The sequence below is a fragment of the Papaver somniferum genome, chromosome 3 (genome assembly GCF_003573695.1).
Source record: "Papaver somniferum cultivar HN1 chromosome 3, ASM357369v1, whole genome shotgun sequence".
Classification (NCBI taxonomy): Eukaryota; Viridiplantae; Streptophyta; class Magnoliopsida; order Ranunculales; family Papaveraceae; genus Papaver; species Papaver somniferum.
The window spans coordinates 60,214,776-60,236,155 of record NC_039360.1 but is presented as its reverse complement, the minus strand read 5'-3'; the positions used below and the strand labels follow the sequence as shown (position 1 = coordinate 60,236,155).

The 21,380-nt window shown below is 35.4% G+C and overlaps 1 protein-coding gene across 3 annotated transcripts; it reads left to right on the top strand.

The window, feature by feature from the left end:
* Positions 1 to 10,376: 10,376 nt before the first annotated feature.
* On the top strand, positions 10,377 to 16,704 carry LOC113356279. Of its 3 annotated transcripts, XM_026599375.1 has the most exons (6): positions 10,377 to 11,477; positions 11,576 to 11,860; positions 11,933 to 12,378; positions 12,455 to 12,544; positions 14,906 to 15,715; positions 16,034 to 16,700. In XM_026599375.1, the coding sequence occupies exons 1-6, from the start codon at positions 11,369 to 11,371 to the stop codon at positions 16,145 to 16,147; spliced, it is 1,854 nt and encodes a 617-aa protein (XP_026455160.1). In that variant the 5' UTR covers positions 10,377 to 11,368; the 3' UTR covers positions 16,148 to 16,700. The 3 variants fall into 3 exon arrangements, with proteins under 3 accessions (XP_026455160.1, XP_026455159.1, XP_026455158.1); XM_026599374.1 differs by having other exon boundaries at positions 11,576 to 12,378; positions 16,043 to 16,704; XM_026599373.1 differs by having other exon boundaries at positions 11,576 to 12,378.
* Positions 16,705 to 21,380: the final 4,676 nt, after the last annotated feature.

Here is a 21,380-nt window from a genome sequence, read left to right as displayed (position 1 = left end):
CAAAGGATCAATTTAGCTAGGGATCCATGGGATCGGTCTAGTAGTGATCCTTGGGTCCGGTCCTAGTAGAGATCCTTGGTTAGGGATCGGTCCTATTGGAGATCCTTAGAATCAGTCATAGTAAAGATCCTTGTTTAAGGGATCGGTCATAGAACAAATTATTTAATACCTTTCAACTACGAAACAAGTTTCATACGTCTATTTTCTTAAACTCGTGTAAGTAAACATAGTCTACGTGGCATGGAATCAACCCGAGAGTTTAACACACTAACTGACAACAAGTTATCAATTAATGTTATGTCGAATACATCGAAGTCGAAATAACTAAAATATACTTCGTAATCCAATATACCAAAGTTGTGTAAACCTACTAGTATATGCATGATGAAATGATCAAGTCAACAATAGTAGAGATTCATTAGTATACTTCGTATGTTATGTTTCCAATGTGAACGAGTTGAAAAAAACATAGATAGAAATTGAACAAGTCAAGTCTGTGTTACTAACCTCGAAAGGAAGGATAATGTGTTCGTTGATGCTGATACGTCTTCATGTTCTTCAGTGTAATATGAGCGAGTCTTAACATTTCTATTGTTACTAGTCTAACCTTAACGATTTTGACTCTAGTAATCTGATCAAGCATCTTCGAGTTTTGGAGCTAAAATATGACAACCAAACTTGACATCACAACGCTTGGTGGGTTCAACCGAATAATTCCCCAACAATATCCCCCCTTTGTCAAGTTTAATGACAAGACTCCTTACATGTGGAGAATACAATTAATACATTTCAATCTCTTAACTATATCTTCATATGCTTGCTTCCAAGTTTCAACAACACAAAGTCCTGCAATATTCAACAAATAATTAATGTCATTGCTGAAGCATTTGAATAACAAAAAGCTTTACTCCCCCTAACAACGAGCTAGGTATATATTCAATCTGAACATATTTGTTTTTCACTTTTGTAGTATGTAATACTACACAACCTGATATGTTTCTCCCCCTTGATCAATTCCTTACTCTTTTCCATTATGATATATACTTTTTAGCATATATAATCCTTTCTCAGTGATTATATACTTCATCTATTTCTCCTCATTTTTATCACAAAAATGAAATAGGTACGTAAAATGCAATAAGTATTTCAAAAAGACCCTCATGTTCATAAGAACTCGATACAACCTATAAGAGTCTGAGTAAAATGGAGGTCTAATACACCACTTTTAGTAAGCAACAATAAACCGAAAATACCAAAGCAATCTAGATTCAGTCTCTTACTAAGGAATAATTACCCGAAAAAGATCAACAGAAATATCGTTCCTCACTTTGATAAGAAAAAATATAACCTGAATCGATCTAGTTGCTCATCGTAAATAATTCTTCCTTCATTTTCAGAACCACACACCCCACAAAAATATATCATTAAGCACCAACGCAAAGTAGATTTCTCCTCCATTGTATGTTATTTGCTGCAAAACAAAAGACTAACACGAGAACAACCTTTACCAGGGAAAGGTCAGACGATCTTTGCCATCACCTGCCACAACAGAAGGATTAAAACCGAAACAATTCATATGTATACCACATATACAATTTATTGAATATAAATCAATACTAGTTTATCTGTGTCTTCGCACATTAGTTAATCAACATCATATTATTAAGATTCTATGATAAAGCAACCCTAAAGGTTAGATATGAAATCCACTTAAAAAGACAAGCTAATATGGGACCGAAACTTATGGTTAATGAAAACCATAATTATCTCATATACTAAAAGCACTCATGTGTATACCAAATCTTTATTTTATAGAACATAAACAAACATTAGTATATGTGATTCACATATGAGCTAAACTATCACAAATTTCTTATGATATTGATATAGCAATCACAAGGACATGATCCGGAGATCGGATATACTCAAAAGTCAATAACCATAAGAAAGTGAGTCAATATATAAGACTGAAACACTATGGTTTTCCCATGAACTCAAGCACAATGTACCAGAAAAAATTAATAGAGAATTAAGTATTACAAATATCTCAATCTTGTAGAAACGAGAATAGTGAAACCAACGCAAAAAATAATGAGGTCATTCCGATTTCGAACGAAAAAGTTATGAGTAAGATAGTTTTACACTCCTTCATGTATACTTAAGATCAATTATTACGATCGATCCTAAGGATTTTTATTAGGAACGGTCCTAGTAGAAATACCAAGTACGAATACATACACAAAATACCATTGTGAGCATAATGTTTGCGTTCAATGCCCGAAATGAGTGATTTTTGGCTCGTTTCAAACCTTTCAACAATAGCTACACATATACGACTTGTAGACACTATCATCATAAAATCTTAACTATCGTTTTAATCAGATTCTCAATTATGGATAGAAAATGTATGAGTAATGAAGAGGAAAATCTCCTTGAAGGTGTTGAAACAATCATATAATGATCGAGAGATCATATGCTCTGTTTCATGTTGTTAGAGCACTGCTCGGTCGAACTCGCATGCGTTGCTATCTCAAGCATGTTTGTCAATGTTAGTGATCAAAACTATAAGTCTTGATTTCTAGTCCATTATAACTAAGTCTCGGACTAGGATAGAAAGTATAGTTGAGCTCAAGAGATTCATGGCGATCATCATACAAGACGAAGGACTACTCGAGGAACTGGTGGAACTTCATCGACTAAAAGGTATGTGGATAATTGAACTTATCTATCACTCAAAAGTCTATATACTTTATCTCCTATCTTGAGACAAAATTCGTTTTGCTTTATAGACTTTGATTATACACATTTTCTATTTCGAGCCGAGTTTCTCTCGCCTATCTATTTCTTTAAATATGTGTTGGTAAGCTTTCGCTTTGGCCAAGTTCATCTTTACCTAGTGACGAAAGTCATGATATGTTTCAATCACTTGAAAATGGCTTTGACGAAAAATGGTTTGTGAATAACAACTATATAACGTCCTCTAAGAATGTTTCAATGATTGAAATGAGAGTTTATATTGTATAACCATTGTTGGATATAAGCATTGTGTGGTAACACATATATGTATAAATCCTTATTCCTTAAACCAAAGTCTGCGTACTTTGTTGATTAGGAAAACCGTAACAAGAGCTGGCGGAGGTTCTCATCCCGAGAAAATCTGCTGGAGTTTGTTACCAGTCCGCGAACCCAGTCCGCGAACTGGCGGAGGTTCTCATCCCGAGAAAATCTGCTGGAGTTTGTGAACTCCTTTCGGGAACTTAAGTCCGCTTACTCAGTCCGCGTACTTGAGTTGGTTATATCTAAAGACGATTATTTGTGAACTTATATTTATATTAACTAAGGAATGCAGTTTGCAAACCGTGGCTATAAAGTTCATGAATCGATTCGAGTGAATCAAATCGTTTTTGCTACGATTGTGTCTTGTATACTTATATAAAATCTAAGCAATTGAACAACTCTCTAACTAGTTCATTTGAGTCATTTGAACTAGTTATGGTGAAGAAGAATATGGTTGATATGAAATTGCTCATATGGCTAACCATTTGGTTAACTACTGTTGAACCAACAAATGTATAAGTTTGGGTACGGTTACAAAAACCTAAAACGTGCATTTTATTTGTGTGTAACAATCTAAGTTTTTGATCTAACGGTTGAAATATATTAGCTTGAATATAATCAGGTTTTCATCTAATGGTGAATATTGAATGCTTTGTTACTAAGCTAACATTGATTGCAAACCCTGATTTGAAAGACTATATAAGGGAGAACTCTAGCAACTGGGAAACCTAATCCCCACACCTCCTGTGTGATACTAGTTGTATAAGCTAGAGTCGATTATCCTTTAACCTTAGGTTTCTTCGAGACCCTATAGGTTAACGACTTGAAGAATTCATTTGGATTGTGAAGCCAGACTGATACTACTTTCTTGTAGTTGTGTGATCTAATCTTGCTGATTCTATCGTGCTCGAGATTGATATCTCCGATAGGCAAGATATAAAAGTAGTCACAAACATCTTCGTCTCATCGTTTGTGATTCCACAATATCTTCTTTCGCCGCGTCGATTAAGATTATTGTGAGGCGATTGATAATTCTAGGCTGTTCTTCAGGAATATAAGTTCGGATTATCAATTGGTTCTTGTTCACCTTGATTCATCAAAAGATGGAACAAAAACTTGTAGGTATTTCTGGGGGAGACAGATTTATTTATTACCGTAGACTTTTCTGTGTGATACAGATTTGTTTATTAAAGTCTTCGACTTTGGGTCGTATCAACTCTTAGTTGTGGGTGAGAGCAGCTAAGGGAATCAAGTGCGTAGTATCCTGCTGGGATCAGAGACGTAGGAGCATAATTGTACCTTAGATCGGTGTGAGATTGATTGGGGTTCAACTACAGTCAGACTGAAGTTAGTTTGTATTAGGCTAGTATCTGTAGCAGATTAATACAGTGTGTGTTCAATCTGGACTAGGTCCCGGGGTTTTTCTGCATTTGCGGTTTCCTGGTTAACAAAACTTCTGGTGTCTGTGTTATTTCTTTTCCGCATTATATTTTGTTATATAATTGAAACATCACAGGTTGTGCGTTAAGATCAATCAATTAGAATATCCAACCTTTGGTTGTTGATTTAAATTGATTGACACTTGGATATTGGTCTTTGGTACCATCCAAGTTTATCTCTCTAATATTTGATAAAGACTCGCAGATTTCTGTTTGCTTGAGTATAGATCAAATCGAGAGATTGAGATATTATTAACTCTTTGATATACTTTTATCTAGATTGAGTCTGAATGTCTAGTTGATTCTCTAGAAAGTATATTGGAGTTAGTCCATACAGATTGTTAATCGAAATATTGGGTGTGGTTGTTAGACCCCCGGTTTTTCACATGTGCCTCCCCGTCACTCTCCTCTATCAACAAGTTGACTTCCCGTACAAATGGTTAGGCAGTATGTCAAGGGATGAGTATGTAAGAATACAGGCTCATTGTTATAGTGTTATGACCAAGGCTTGTTTGGAAGACAAAGAATTATTGAATCCGAAAATCCTAAAGATATGCAATAAATGTATATTTTTGGTCTTGAAAAATTTGAAATGTATTCCAACCAACATACCAAATAACTAACATTAGCTAGCATGCACACATATACTTTACTAATATAGTAACTAGAGATATACAAACCTTTAGGATATGGTAAGCACATAAATTTATATTATAAGGGGGGACAATGGTGTTTTTCCATATGGACGGTTATCTACATTTTGGGCATATAAAGGACGGTTCAGATTGAATCGTATTAGGTGATATATATGTTGATATGTTGGATTCATTAAAGACGGTTTAGAACGAACCACTGCTTGATATGCTACATGGGACAGCTATGTTTTTGCCATTGGACGGAGATCTACATTTACTACTCTTCAGTCTTCCCATTCAAACTCGAAACCGTTACTCTCTCAAAATTTAATGTGAAATTAAATATCTAAATGTTTTAATCGTCACAGCTGCATGGTCAAAATATATCTCAGTGTTTTCCGAACCTCTACAATTTTAAGGTTTGATTCACTCCTCTTCCAAAGGCTCGCCATTTTTCATGGTTTCTGTCTGTTCATTTTGTTTTTTGGATTCTTACCAAATGTTATGAGGTGGCCTTAGGTTTTTGTCTTTTGAATTAATATTGATTTGAGACTAATTTATTTGCAATGGTGGAATGCTGATTTTTATTTTCTTCGTTTCATGTACGTCAAGATTAAAATCCTTTGCTACTTACGATTATTAAGAAGAAGTTGTTCAAAAAGAAGAGATTTTAAGTCAGACCAATCAGGTAAAATTGAGTCAAACTTCAATTTGATTTAGGGATTTTTTTCTGTAATATTTGTATTTAAGAGGGTGTTATGAAATTGTGAACGTTGTATAAAATTTGGGTTATTCCGCAGACAAAGTTAAGGCTTTCACAATATTTTTTCTTTTTTTAATGTTTTTTACCTTAATTTTGTTTGATGGAATTCCTGAATAGGAAGCTGGACTTGGGGCCTCCTCAACGATTGTCTTCCCATTCCTGAATTGGTTGGTTGGAGTCTTACATGGTACTTCTTTGTTGGTATGAAATCTTACATTGTTTTAGTTGTTAGCCGACATTTGGTTCTGATATTGGTTACTGGAATGATATTGTTTTTAGTGGCCTGTTGAACTTTTAGTTTTAGTTCCTTTTTTTCCCTTCCTGTTTTTCTCATTATGTGTAATATGCTATCAATATTGCTATATGATCTCTAACCTGTTACTCATCGCATTGAACTCTTGGAGTTAATAGTTTCCTTCGCAGCAGAGACGTTACGCTTAGGTAATCAAAGAAAAATTGAATATCATTTGTGAATCATTTTTGATTCAGACTATTTTTTCAATTACTACGTACGCCAGTTAAAATCATTACATCTGATCCATTTTGTCTGTCTCTCAGTGCTCTCTGCTTGAGTTGTGATGAAAACATTATTTATATCTCAACACCAACTCAATTGTGATTTTGGGGAATGGATATGTATCTCGATATCTCAACCTGATTACACTAGAAGGTGGGTAAAAAGATTTTTAGGTTTTCCTTCTTCTTAATGTTTTCATTTACAGCACAAACTGAGTACACTTTTTGCCAGTTATGAATCAAATTATAATGGACAATTAAAGTTACCGATGCAAACCCTTTACTGCAGTGTGCCTTTAGGTTACAGGAAAAAGCATTTGGTATGTTGGGTTTTAGTTTTGGATAAGCGGCAAAAAATTCTCTTAATTTTGGTTTTCATAGTTATAATTTCCAATTTTTACATATGGTTCAGATTACAGGAATAAGAAGAAGCAAGTGTTTTAGAGCTTTTTCTTAAGGTTGATATGGAGTCTTTTCAAGAGTAATGTTGTTTCGTGACCTTCCTTTTAAGAAACTTAGTGTTCATGGAGTGACCATACTAAAACCGAAGGTAAAACCGTAAAAATGATATCATTTTTTTTCCTGTAACTTAATTAACTTGACAATAGGAAACTGTATCAAGATGTCATCTTTTTTGTTAAGTTTCTTAGTGGGTATCAAGAAGGTGCATATACATATTGTGGTCTATGAAGTTGTTGTTATGCAACATTTTAGTTTGTTGTCATTAAGTATATTTTTTAAGTGGATCAAAGACAGGTTGTTATAATGTAGTAGGATTGGCATGTTACTGCACTCACGGAAACTGAAAACCGTGTTACAATTATCATTGAAGATTTCTCTGTGGAAGTATGGGTTACTTTATATTTTAGTGTAATCTAGGTCTAAAAATTATAGAAAACTTTTAAGCTTTAACTTATACATCCTTAATTTTTTGTTGTAAACCGCTAATACAAATGTTGTAAATGGTGATATCACAAAGAATGTTGTTGATGTGAAATGTTTATACAACTTTAATTTGGGTGTGATCTATGTGGTTGTAAAGGTTATTTGTTTCGGAATCTATGAACAAAATGGTCACTCCATTCCGGCGGAGATAACTTCGGCAGCGAGGGAAGTTTCTTTTGGGTGTGCCTGGCTCAAATCACTCTTTCTAAAAATACTGAGCTTTGATCATTCAAAGTTGACGTCGATTTTTCTCAATTAAAATTCTGAATTACTCATTTCTTTTCATTGATTTAATGGGTCTGTTTTTATAATTCATCCTGTAACTGGGTTATTTTATGATATTTTATCGATTCTGCAAAATGGAATATGGATGATTTTTAAGTTCTCGCAGGGTGAGTCGGCAAAGCGGAAGTTCATCCTTAACAATGTATACAAATACTTGGTATGTTTTAACTTTTGAAACCTAAAATTGTTATGTAGTTCATTCGGGCAAAATCAACCTCACAAATTTTCACCTTGCTGCTGATTCCAAACTCTTTGCTACCGTTGTTGAGGTTCCTTTGAGTACTACATTTTTTTTGTCTATCTAACTTTGTGTTGTAAGGGACAACGATGAACCCTCCATGGCCAATGGGATTGCAACTGATGCTGCACTAACATGGAATGGACGAAAGTTGTATGCTTATCTATTTTTCTACGCTAACTTACGTATGTTTCTTAAAGAGCATTCCACCTTTTGGGTTTCCAAGTTAGAGGACTTTTTCTAACTTGGATGGTTTGGTTAGATAGTCATTAAGTTACTTTGTTCATAACCTTTTTGTATGAATGGTGTGGTTTTAACATAAATCTTTGAATATAACGATGTTCATTATTGAATATGCCCAATTATTTAATCCTGATGTTTAGGTTGTGTTGTGATTTGGATTATGTTGAATGTTAAACCATGCACAAGATCCTGAATAATGGTGAGTATGACTGTCTAACCCGAAGTAGTATCGATCGAAAGATGAGTTCCCAACACTGTATTAATCCCAAACCCAAGAACTAGACATATGCATCATAAATGTTGTATTGTATTAACCAACATTTTTCTTATACCTATTATTTAGAATTTCTGTAACTTTATCAATGTTTACATAAACAAAATGCATTGATAATTAAATTTACATGACATGAGATGACGATAGCATGCGCACCACGTCTCCAACTATAAGCCATATCTCTAGAACCAAATTTCATCTAAATTATCTATAAGTTGTATGTGGAATCTTTTAACGAGTGCACAATTTCAATAGCAGGAAGCAATAGTTCTAAACCAGACATCAATTATCTAATTCAGGCATCACGTATCTTTACCAATCACAACAGCTTTCTAACATTCAGCATTACGATGGACAAACCAAATCTCCCTAGTATGATATCTAAAATATACAGATACCAAATAAAAATACTTGAACATTAAGATATAAGAGTTTAACACATGTTCAAATTACTATGTTGACATTCCAAGTCCAATCCATGTACATCTTGATGTTTGTACAAACCTGAATATCACCAAACATATTGAAAATGTAAACTTGGTTAAACTACAAACATGATCGGTCAGGAATCGGTCATGTACTTGAGATCGGTCCTTGCACAAGGGATTGGTCTCGGGATCGGTCCTGAATTTTATTTTGACTTCGAAATAGAATTTTGCAAGTCTACTTCACCAGATTATTTTTATAATATTCCTTCGTATAAAATCCCAAGGGTTGAATTCATTCTGGAAGTTCAATACACTAAATAATAACAAATTACCAATTAGTGTTACGTCGATTCACGAAGTCCATAGATAAACTATACTTCGTAACTCTATATGATCAAGTTGCAAGATACAATTAGTATAGCTATCCTTAATACTTTGATCATAGTATAATGACCAAGTCATCGATACTAGAGACAAGTAAACAAACTTGACTTCGTATATTTTGTTTTCAATAAATACTAACTTGAAAGGACAAAGATAGAAATGGAACAAGCCCAGTTTGTTGTTACTGACCTCGTACCGAAGGATGATGTGTTCGTTGATGCCGATACTTCTGCAGGTTCTTCATGAGTAACAAGAGCGAGTCTCAACATTTCTATGTTCCTAGTATAACCTAACGAAGTTGACTCTAGTAATCAAATCAAGCAGTTTCGAGTTTTGGAACTAAAATATGACAACCAAACTTGGCATACCAACGCTTATTGAGTTCAACCGAGCAATGCTATAACACACTTTTACAACAGGTTTTGACACATTCTCTATCAATATTTTCATTTTTGCTTATTGTAAAAGTAATTTTTGAAGGAATGTGTCTCTTGATTTAAAATTCTTTACTTTATTTTTTACTTATTTTCTCCACCATCAGATGCAAGTGTATGGAGGGTGAAGATCAAAATACGATTTTAGAAAACGACGGAGTTAGTATCGATCATCCATCCACTTACATCTGACGGTGAATAAATTAAGTCAGGAGCTTTATATCGATGAATTCTAATTTTAAAACTCATCATTAAATGTTAAAGTTTTCTCGGCTATGCTGTGTGACCAATTTTGATTGTAGTAAAATTATTTTATTTCTATTCACACAACCATATAAAACAGTTAGTTACTAGATAAAAAATATTCAACGCGCCGCATGAACGAAAATAATTCCACATAACTATGTTTTCCTCGAAATCTATGTTCCTCTCCATCTCAGAAAGATATTCATTTATTGATTACTACCATTTGTCCCTCCATGTCGACATACAGTTATACCCCAGTAGGCCTAGTACATCCAAATCAAGCAAAAATATTATGGAAGTGAACTTCCCCCGTGCCAAAGCACGTTACGGCTACTAATAAGGCAAGTTGGTTTTCGTTAGAGTCCATTCATTGGCTCACATAATAAAAACCACGGAAGAAAAATAAAAAAAAAAAATCGGTTTTTTTCATAATTAATTTATTAATTTTCCTAATTAATAGTAAGCACAGAAGAAGAAGAGCCTCTTCTTCATACGTTTTGTTTCAGCAACCCAAAACCAAGCACCCACAACACAAAACAAACTCCACCCTTTCTCTCTCCCTCTCTACACACAAACAACAACTATCTCTCTTTCTCTCTTCCGCTCGGATAAAACCCTCGTTTTTTCCTCTTCTTCTTATTCTTCTCTCCATAAACACGGCCGAAACAAAGTCTAACACCTAAAAATCTCTCTCGCTCTCTCAAGAATAGCCCTAAAAACTTCAATTGTCTGTCTTTCTGTGTGAGTTTCGTTATCCCCCGTTGTTCTCTTGGTAAGAGTTTTTTTTTTCTCCTCTTCTGATTATCTGAAAACCAGAGACAACTATAACAGATATTGGGAAAATACTGAAAGAACGGTTAGGGTTTGAGTAGTGGATCCTGGGGTTACGGTTGCCGCCCCCTAAACAAAAGCGTTTTTTGGGAGGTAGGGTTAGTTATTATTACTTCTATTTTTTTTCCCTTACTGTCTTTAATAATCAAACCCTAGTCAGTTGGAAGTTTCCAGAGGTTTTTATTTTTCCTGATTCGATTGATTTTTTTTCGGGTTTTTGTGATTCTTGGGTTTCTTGGTTGGGTTAGTAATTGTGTTTTTCAGAAGCCGAATATATATAGGTATTTCTGATATTTCAGTTGAGTTTATTCGTATAGAAGATGAGGGTCTGGTGAGGGCTTTTTGTTTGCTGAATAGCTGAATGCTAATCGGCGTAATTCAAAAGATGGAGATATAAGAGTAGAAGCAGCAGCCTAAGAATTACCCTAGTGTTTTGGGTTTGGAATTGATTTTGAATTGACATCAGTAGTAGTGACGTTTCTTGGGAACTACAAGGTTTTTTTTTCACTTGGGAAATAAGAAACAATAATTTCGTATGATATAGAATTAGTTCCTCGAAGACGAACAATTTTATTGAGAAAGTGTGAAAGGGGTGAATCGTATTGGTATTCTTAGTTTCATTGGTTCTCTGATCATGTTCAATATTCGTTATGGAAAAAAGTGAACCTGCATTAGCTCCAGAATGGTTAAAGGGTACTGGAAATATATCTGGGGGTGGCAATACAAGTCACCATCCTGCGTCGTCTTTGTCACATTCAGGTAGACTCTCATTCAGTTTAATTACTTGTTCTATTCTAATATTTTTGTTATATCTACTGGGCAGAAATGTGATTCGTTTTTGGTGTATGTTGTTGTAGATGATCATGCTAGTATATTATCCTCGAGAAATAGATCATCTTTCAGCATTGGTGATTATGATAGTCCTCGTCATTCAGAGCGAAATTTGTCCTCTCATTTCCATAGGAGTATAAGCAGTAATGGTTCAAGTTTGCATGGGAAAGACTCATCCTCATTTCCACGGTCCTATAGTAGTTTTAAGAGTCCCCGAGACAAGGATTATGATAAGGACTTCCTGGATTTTCATGACAGGGAGAGATCTAGCTTAGCGGACCACAGGATTCGTGACTATTCTGATCCAATGGGTATATCTCATACTTTGTTGTCTAGTAGGATTGAAAAGGACACATTAAGACGTTCTCAGTCCATGATATCAGGAAAGCGAGGTGAAGTGTGGCCAAAAAAGACGACTGCACTCTTGAACAATAGCAAAACCAACAGTCATATCATTAGTAATGGTGTTAATGTTGGTGGAACTACTGTCCTTAACAACATCCACAAGACCACATTCGATAGAGATTTTCCGTCTCTTGGAGCTGAAGAAAGACAAGGAGTTCCTGAAATAGGAAGAGTCTCTTCTCCTGGCTTGGGAAGTGCGGCGCAAAGTTTGGCAATGGGTACTTCGGCGGTGCTTACTGATTGTTGGACCTCGGCTTTGGTGGAGCCACCCCCGACAGTTGGAAGTAATAATATAGTTCTCAGCTCTGCTCAACAATCTTCGACAGTGAATTTATCTATCCAAGCTCCTACTAGCTTATCCACTGCCCGTAATATGGCTGAAACAGTGGCACAAGCCCCTCCCAGAGCTCGTGCTGCTCCTCAGGTACCTTAGTTTGCATCTGTTTGTTGAAATCATTGTTTACAGTTTTGGTTGCCTATAACACTCTCTGTTATTGCAGTTGTCTGTGGAGACTCAAAGACTTGAGGAATTGGCTATCAAACAATCTAGGCAATTAATACCGGTGACACCTTCTATGCCTAAAGCTTTGGTAAGATATTTTTCTTTCCCTTTTCAATCTTCTAGGAAAGACCATTCTCTTGTTGTTGTTTTTCATAATCTCTATTTGCATTTGGAACTTGGAGGCTCTTCAACATTGAACAGGTCATACTATTATTTGTTTGTATTGTTCGACCACATCTTATTGGTCTTCTATAATGCAACTATAGAAGATGCTAGGACAACTATGCTGTTTTCACGATAAAGCAGTCTATATGACCATTATAGGGTGACTACAACAACTAGTGAATTTTTCTTGGTCTGTTTGAATGAAGATGCTAGATAGGAAGTCGATGGTGTATCATTATTTAAACCTACATATTAAAGGTTCATCATAGGTTTTTCTTTTCTTGTTTAATCTAATTTGACAGTATGGGTAGCTGTGTCTGTGGCAGTAGCATTTGTGCTGTCAGGTGTGATGTTTTTGTTTTAGACCGCAGTTCTGATACAGTACACATTTGAGCTGTCCCAACCTCCTTATAATGCTCTCGTGGCTGGTATTTTCTTCAGGGTGTCAACTTCTATTACCCTCTTATGGTCCATCCGTGGTCTTAATCATGAGTTGGTCTCTAGTTTATCTGTCATAAAGTGGCTTAGTTTGTTTGATGCAATGTTACTTATGTACGCTGGCATCAGATAGGAAGGTAATTACTAGAGACCAACTCATGGTTAAGCAAGCAGACCAAATTGATGCGAGATTTTCACTATGTCCCTCTGTTGAAAGATGTTATGATGAAATATATATTTTTTTATATTTCTATGCCTTACCATAATAATATTTTCTTCTCACACAAAGCTTTGATGTGGCTTAACTTTTTATCCTCTTAACAATTCTCTATCGCAAGAGTAGTACTAGTATAAATATTAATAAGCCTGCAAAGGGTAAGCTAGATGGTGTCTATCGAATTAGATAATTAAAATGATGACCTGCCTTTAATTTCTGACTCAGCTCTGCCCTGGTCCCCTTGTCTCAAGCCTTGCTATCCTATGCCTAATGTTGTTTAGACATTATATATTTAAAATGTACATAGAGATGTTTTGAATAGCCTTGCTGTCTATGTCATTTAAGGTTCTGTAACTTATGAGTTTTGAGTAGCCTTGCTGTCTATGTCATTTAAGGTTCTGTAACTTATGAGGAGTGTCAAACAGATTGGTGAGCTAGTTTGATAGATTTATGTTAATTGTTGATGTGAGATTCATATGTTTTTCTCGTCACCAATTTGTAATGGTTATGAAGGAGTAATAGACATAATTTGCGAAAGTTGGCTTCACACAGTTTGCTTAAGAAGAATCATCATTATACTATGATGTTCACATGAGATCAAAACACTCGTGACCGTTTCTGCTTTGCTTGTAGGAGAAAAGCTTTTTCTCTTGGCATATTCTTAGTATTCCTTTGACATCATGAACTTGCAACAAACTCTGGTGGCAGTTGATTAGTTTCTAATTAGGCATCATGTTCCGCGTTACTGGTTAACATTAGAAACTTTGGTTATTGAACTTGTGTTTGAACAGCTTTATAATTTTGGTATTCATTTACTGTGTTGATCTGAGTAGAGTCGGAATTGTACTAATATCAAGCTGTGCATGTTCAGCTATTCTAAATTGCTAATTTTAGAACCAAACAAAAAATACAAAAACTCAACAGTACCACACCGTCTAAAGAGTCGTCTCAGGACATTCTCCGCGTGAGATATCTAGGGAATTATCTACACGATTACGTGGCTTGGGAGTTCTGGGTGACTATCTGTCTATCTGAACTCTTGGATACGAATATATAACTGCTGCTTTAAATGGTCTCTCTACTTTTTTGGCTTAGTATATCCTATCTCTTTACATGGTCTCTCTTGTATCCCTTGCATACACTTTAGAAATACTTAAACAAAGAAAACCAAAAAACGATTTGGGGAGGGTCTGAAGACTCCGAGCTCCAACCTAACAATGTAGATGCATCTGTCTTGAGGGCGCTATTGAATCCTAACACATGATAAATCAAAGCTTTGATTACCGAATAAGTTCTTAGACTCTGCCTTTTCCCTTAAACATGTGGTTTTTTTTGTCTCTCTTTTTTGAATATTCAACATGTAGATGTTTACGTCTCCAAATAGCGTGGTGTGCATTGAATTTGGAATAAGTTTAGCTCCTGGGTCTCATATGTCAAAAAGGAGGAAGAATGACTTATGTGATGCTGAAGTCGGTTGTTTCAAGTTCTTAAATGTTTCTTAGCCTCTTTTAAATTGCTTACGACATTCTTTCTGTTTTGTCCTTTTTTGTTAATTAGCAAATCATTTTGACATCTTCAAGAGTAGTTGATGTTTGACTAAACACAAGATTTCCTGACTTTCCGTTCCAGGTTCTTAACTCAGAGAAACAGAAACCTAAGGCAACAGGTAGAATCGAATTGACTATGGCTAACAAGATTGGACAACAGCAGCAGCTCGCATCCAACCATCATGTCCACGCCCCATTACAAGCAGGACCGACCAGACCTGATGCCGCAAAAACTTCTTTTCTTGTTCTCAAGCCAACACGAGAGAAGAATGGGATCTCACCTACCACCAAAGAAGGATCAAGTCCAACTAATGCCAACAGAGTTGTTGCAAATAATCCTCTTGTTGCTGCTCCTCCATCTGCCCCTTCAGCGCCGAACAATCCTAAACTTGCTTCTTCTGCTCAGCGTAAAGCTTCTCCTCAGCGGTCTCACTTAGATAAGAGAATCACGTCTCAAGCCCGGAGCCGAAATGATTTTTTCAATCTCATCAAGAAGCAAACAACTGCAAACTCATCTTCCACCACCCCTAATCCAGACCCTATTGCGTCGTCGACGTCTCCGCAGAAGTCCGAGGAACTGCTGATCACTGAGAGTGGTGCTGCTGTTGCTAGTCCTCAGGGTAGTAATCATGCCATCCATCTATCAGATGCCAACGGTCTCAAGTGGGCAGCTACTGAGAATGGTGGAGATGATACGAGGATCAATGGAAATGTCTGTCGTGAAGAGACTAATCAGGGGTATGCTGACAATGGAGGAGTTGAGAAGCCCTCAAGCCTTGATGCATTTGTTTATGCAGATGACAAAGAGGTTGCGTTTCTTCGCTCACTTGGCTGGGATGAAAATGCAGTAGAAGAGGGTCTTACGGCAGAAGAAATCAATAGTTTCTATGAGGTAGCCTTCTTTTTCCTTCTCGGCTTTCATTTACTTTCATGTACTTCTGATAATGGGTGTTCATGGGGCGTGCTGATTTTCTGGTGTACAATGAAAATCAGATTCTTTTGTTTCCCTAGTTCCATTTTTACTGTGTTCTAATTTTGTTAGTAACGGAATTTAGGATAGAGAAAATCCCAAAATGTTTTGGTTATTTTGGTATCCAGTCCAGAATCCAACCTGCTGGTACCTCTTTGGTTTGTGATGCTAATTTTTGTTTTCCATCCCTGTTTGCTTACTCTCTGAATGTACACATTCTTATTTCTTTTACTTTTTTAGACTGTGCAGTGCAAGGAGTTGACGCCATCTTTGAAACTAAGCCGGCTCCAGTTAGTTCTTGGGCCGCAAGAGAGAAGTGCTTCTTTTGGATCGAGCTCATGTGACTCAGAGTAGGAAGACTGATTTGCCATCTTCTGACAATTCTGGAAAAATGCGCACATTTTGATGGCAGAGGAGGATTCTTTTCTTTTCATTTTTGTTCCAAATTATTCATTGATATATGAGATGGAAGGCCGAGAAGTTAGCGAAAAGAAGAGGGGTGGATAGTGGGTTACTTCTTAGGTTCTTTGGTGTTCAGACGTGATGTGGTGCTGCCAAAATTTAGGTTTACTCTTTTAAGTTTCAAGGGTTATAAAAACAAAACAAAGTGGGGGATAGCTATAGGGGCCATTTTAATCTGCCAAGTTTAAAGCTGAGATGAAAAAAAATGGCAGTTTGGGGATGTCTTCATTTACTGTCTTTGTTCTTGTCTTTTTCTTTTTACATTTTCTTTTTTGGGTAAAGGGCAGAATTTATTGAGGAGATAAAAAGCTTACTGCTGTCTTATAGTCATATTCTGAGAAAAAGTGCAGTGTTTTTTTTTTCCCTCGAGTTTCATTTGGGTATGCTGAATTGAATTCAACCTCTCTCAAAATCAATATAGCAAAAAAAATAAATTAATTCCTAATTAATTCCTTAGTGTTGGTCAGAAATCTGAATTTCATCTTTGATTTACAACTGCAATTCTACCGACCGGTATTGTGATGCAAGAGATCACTTGTATGTCATTATTTTCTTTAAAGCATCTCCATGGTTAAGGTTAAAAAAAATCTTGGCTGGAGGTCTTAATGTTGGGTTATTCACGTGTAAATAAAAAAGAATTGCTGAGTTAAAAGTTATTCCAAAAAATTACCAAGTTTTGCTAGAAATGCAAACAATTTAGTAATTCAGGGTTTCATTCCGATAGGATTTTTTTTGTTTTTTTAAAGTTTTACCGGTGTAACCGTTTTAGTAGCTGATATAAGTTTCTTTTCCTCAAATCAATAAATAAAAATAAGAAAACAAAAATTAAGAAATAATCCATGAACTTTTCCTTGATACCTCTTAATACTATTGGAGATGAAACCTCCTAGAAAAAGTCTTTGATTCTATATGGCATGTCTTTTAAGACTATCATCTCTAGCATCGTAAATGATCTTAGTATTTTAATTAAACTGAGGTTATTCCTCGCAAAGCTCATTAATAATCGTTATCAATAAGTGTCATGATATATGTGCAATCGACATTGGAAATCTTGATCAGAAAAGACGCAATCGAGATGAAAATAATTGTGTATTAGCTTTTTCTTCTGAATACCTCTTTTGGCACTTGAGCTCTAGGTATCTTCCCTGAATGTAACATCGTCATAATGTTGATTCGTTCTCTATCTTCATCCGACTCGTCATCCAATGTCGCAACATATGAACAAATATTTATTGTTGTGATTCCAATTCATATAATTGTGCATCTGTGCATCAAAGGGATCTATGAAATTAGAAGTAAGTAAAGTGATGATAAAGGTGGAAGAAATAGATAGATAATGTTAAATTTATGAAGATTTGGTGTGAGTAAATTTGATTTATTGGATTGAATATATGGTAGAATTAGGACGAGCAGTTACTTACTGTGATTTTTATGATGTGGTGTTTGCTTATGATGATGCATGATTTAAAGATGAAAACGGTGTAAGCAAATATTTAATTTAATTTTTTTTTGCTTTTTTTTTTTTTTTCCGTGATTAATAAAGAACGCGCAATTGGGGGATACTTATATTAATTGGGGGAAAGAGGAAAAAGACAAAAACGGGATATAAATAGTAAATCAGATTCACCCTTTATCCATGTATTTTAAATAATTCCTAATATATCCCTCACTAATCATGTTTAGTGGTTAAATATAATAGGTAAGTTAATAGATTAGTTTGATAATCATTAGAATAAATCATTATCATTGAATTTGTTGATGCAACAACATTAAATCAAGATATTTATGATCATGAAGGTTCCGGTGAAGAACCAACCAAAGAAAGTAAACAAGCTGAATATACAAGTGCTCCAATTAGTCATATATAGGTATTAATGTATTGAAATTTGATATTTTTTTTCATATATAGGTATTAATGTATTGAAATTAGTCATATATAGGTATTAATGTATTGAAATTTGAATTCGCCATTGTTACGCCTGAAAAACTTAGTGCCGGCATGGTAAAAGTATGAATACCATGCCGGCAGGGACCAAATCGGCATGATATTCATACTTTCACCATGCCGATACACAATATCCCCCAATTTTGAAATTGTAAGTACACTGCCGGCAGAGAAAGTTCATTATCGAGCATGGCGGTAGTAGTGCCGGCATGGTCGATTCCCAAGTGTATCGTGCTGGTTTGAGAACAAAAACATACAGAAGATCTGTCTTAAATAGCAAGTATCGGCATGGTACTCATCCTGAAAAACCATGCCGACACTAGATATCGGCATGGTATTCATCCTCAAAACCATGCCAGCACCAGATATCGGCATGGTATTCATCCTAAAAACCATGCCGGCACAAGAAACTATAGGGTATTCATCATGAACACAAGCCAGGAGTAGATTGAAAATGAAACTGAAAAGTTTCAGTTTATGATTCTAACCCAAACGAAGTTTTAAAACAACAACAACACTTTAAATATGATTGGGTATCATGTACCTTCTCAATGAAGCTATTTCTTCTTCTTCTTGCTCGACAACAATTCAATTAAACATATCTTTAAGAACTTGTTAGGATTGATTTTGATTTTTAGTTTTAGGTTTAAATTTTAATTTAGATGGAAGGGTGTTTTAGTATTTCCACCCCCGAAAAACACCCCTTAGCGGACACTATTGGATGGGGTTAGTAATTCATATCAAGTATCCCCCAATCGCGCATTCTTAATAAAGATGAAGACATGAAAAAATAAATAAAGATGTAGACGAGGTATATATGGAAGGTGAAAATGCAGGGGTATCAAAATACGCCACCAACTTTTTCTTAGGCAACCTGTATGGACTAAACCTAAATACAATTATGAGAGTTACAGCTTAATGAATCTCAATCAGGAATTATATCAAGAGTTTATATCTTTGTCTCTCACAATCAATGTGTAAACGGAAACAAGTCTGTGAACCTGATTATACGCGAGAGTACTTGGACAATTTCAAAGATCAATATCCAAAACCAATCAAGTCGTATCCAACAATTAAGATGGACATATCTACTTTGATTGATTTTACGTGCAACATGTGATATTTCAATTATACAAATAAAAAATATAATGCGAAAAACAAATAACACAGACACCAGAAATTTTGTTAAAGAGGAAACCACAAATTCAGAAAAACCATGGGACCTTGTCCATACTTGAACACCAAACTGTATTAAGCCACTACATGCTCTAGCCTACTATCAAAACTTCGGACATGTAGTTGAGACCGAATCCACGGTCACAGTAATTCAGCTACAGTCGCGCTCCTTACGCCTCTTGAATCTCGCAAGACTCTGCACAATTGATTCACTTAGTTGAGTTCCTTTATAGCGTAAGAGTTGCTTCAACCTAAGTGGAGATTTTAAACCAATCTGCCTCCCACAGAAAAGCATGTGATTTCCATTCTGATCATTATATCAAGGTGAGATACGAAATCGTTTACGGTAGACCAGGTCTACCAAACCTCAAAATCCGGTACTTACGAATCCCAAGAAGCATCCTAGATTATTATTCATCTCACAAGTAAAACCTACTACAATTTCAACAAAGAATCGTTATAGAGGAATATACTTGTGGAATCACAAAGTCTAAGATGAAGAACTTTGCGATTTCTATCTAACTTGCCTGATAGGAGTGAGACTCAACAATCAGTAGCAAGATCAGGATACATGAACTATCAAGATAAAGATAGTCAGACCTGGCTTCAGGAATCCTTAAGCGAAGTATTTTTAGTAGCTAAACCTATAAAGGTTTAAAGGAGAGGACGACTATAGTTTACAACTAGGACACACAAGAAGAGTGTTAGGGATCCAAAATCCCAGTTGCTTGAGGTTCTCTTTTTATAGACTTTCAAGATCGAAAGTTGCTTTAGATTTAAGCTAAGGTATCTTTGGAATCAAGTAAACTTTTTCCACCGTAAGATAAAAATTCGACTTGAGATAAACACAAAAAAATATACACTCTTGTTAGGAAAAACCATAACTGAACCGTGTATAATGATTTGTTCATGGAAGGTTAGCCGAAACTAGCCAGACGAACTATAAGCTTAACCATTTTTATATAACAGTTTTAGACTTTAATATTGAGTCACAACCATAGGTTATAATGTGATCAAATAAATCTAGAGGTGTTTTAGAGAGTTATTCAAATCCTGATCATCTCATATAAATAATTATAATGCATTTGAAGATATTCGACTAGGTAAGTACGTGTACTGGTACGTGTACTTACTTCCAGTTTGTGAGTTATTTCTTTCATGGTACGTGTACTGGGTTTGTGTACCCTTAAGACAAAAAAAAGTTAAGGAACTTTTGGTATCCATACTGGGAATGTGTACCTAAGATCGTTGTCGAACTATGGCTACGCCGGTACGTGTACTGTGTACATTTACTACGGCTTCAGACCTATAACAATTACGCCAATACGTGAACTGGTATGGGTACTGTCCTGTATCCAGATTCACAGTAGTTCTATATCTATCTAATAATCAATTTGAAACATTCCCAAATAACATCAATGCCACATATCACTCTTCCAGGCTATTTTCAAATGATTACCTTGAATCATGATTTAGGTCATAAACAATAAATTATTCTTAAACAAATTCATCAAGTTTTGAAAAAAATGTTCTTAAGCTTAGTCATTCATATTTCGAGAATAATTAACAAGATAAACTTTACTCGAAATTTCTATTGTGCAATTTAAAGTCCACTTAGTCACGCGACTTAGTCTCATAGATAGAAAGGTGAAAAGTTGAGTAATAGGTTGGTTCATCCTTCACATACCTTTTGTCGATGAAGTTCTCCAAATGTCTTCAGTTGATATTCGCTTTCAAACGGTAGAACACAGTGATGTATGATACTCAACTACACATTTCTAATCCTAATCCGAGACTTGACTAAATGTATACTAGAAATCAAGATATAGTTTTGATCAACTAAATTTGACAACAAGCTTGATATAGCAACACTTGTGAGTTCGACTGAGCAATGCTCTAACAAAAGGAATATATGAAATTTGTTATGGTTAAAAAAAGGTAAGATACGAGTCAATATTTGAATAGCCGGTACATGGGGTACAAGGATTTTTGGGTACAGAGGAT

Coding starts and splice junctions, on each gene's coding strand:
- LOC113356279 (XM_026599373.1), top strand. CDS start 11,369: ATGGAAAAAAGTGAACCTGCATTAGCTCCAGAATGGTTAAAGGGTACT. Junction 12,379..12,454: donor GAGCTCGTGCTGCTCCTCAG/GTACCTTAGTTT, acceptor CTGTTATTGCAG/TTGTCTGTGGAGACTCAAAG. Junction 12,545..14,905: donor CTTCTATGCCTAAAGCTTTG/GTAAGATATTTT, acceptor TTTCCGTTCCAG/GTTCTTAACTCAGAGAAACA.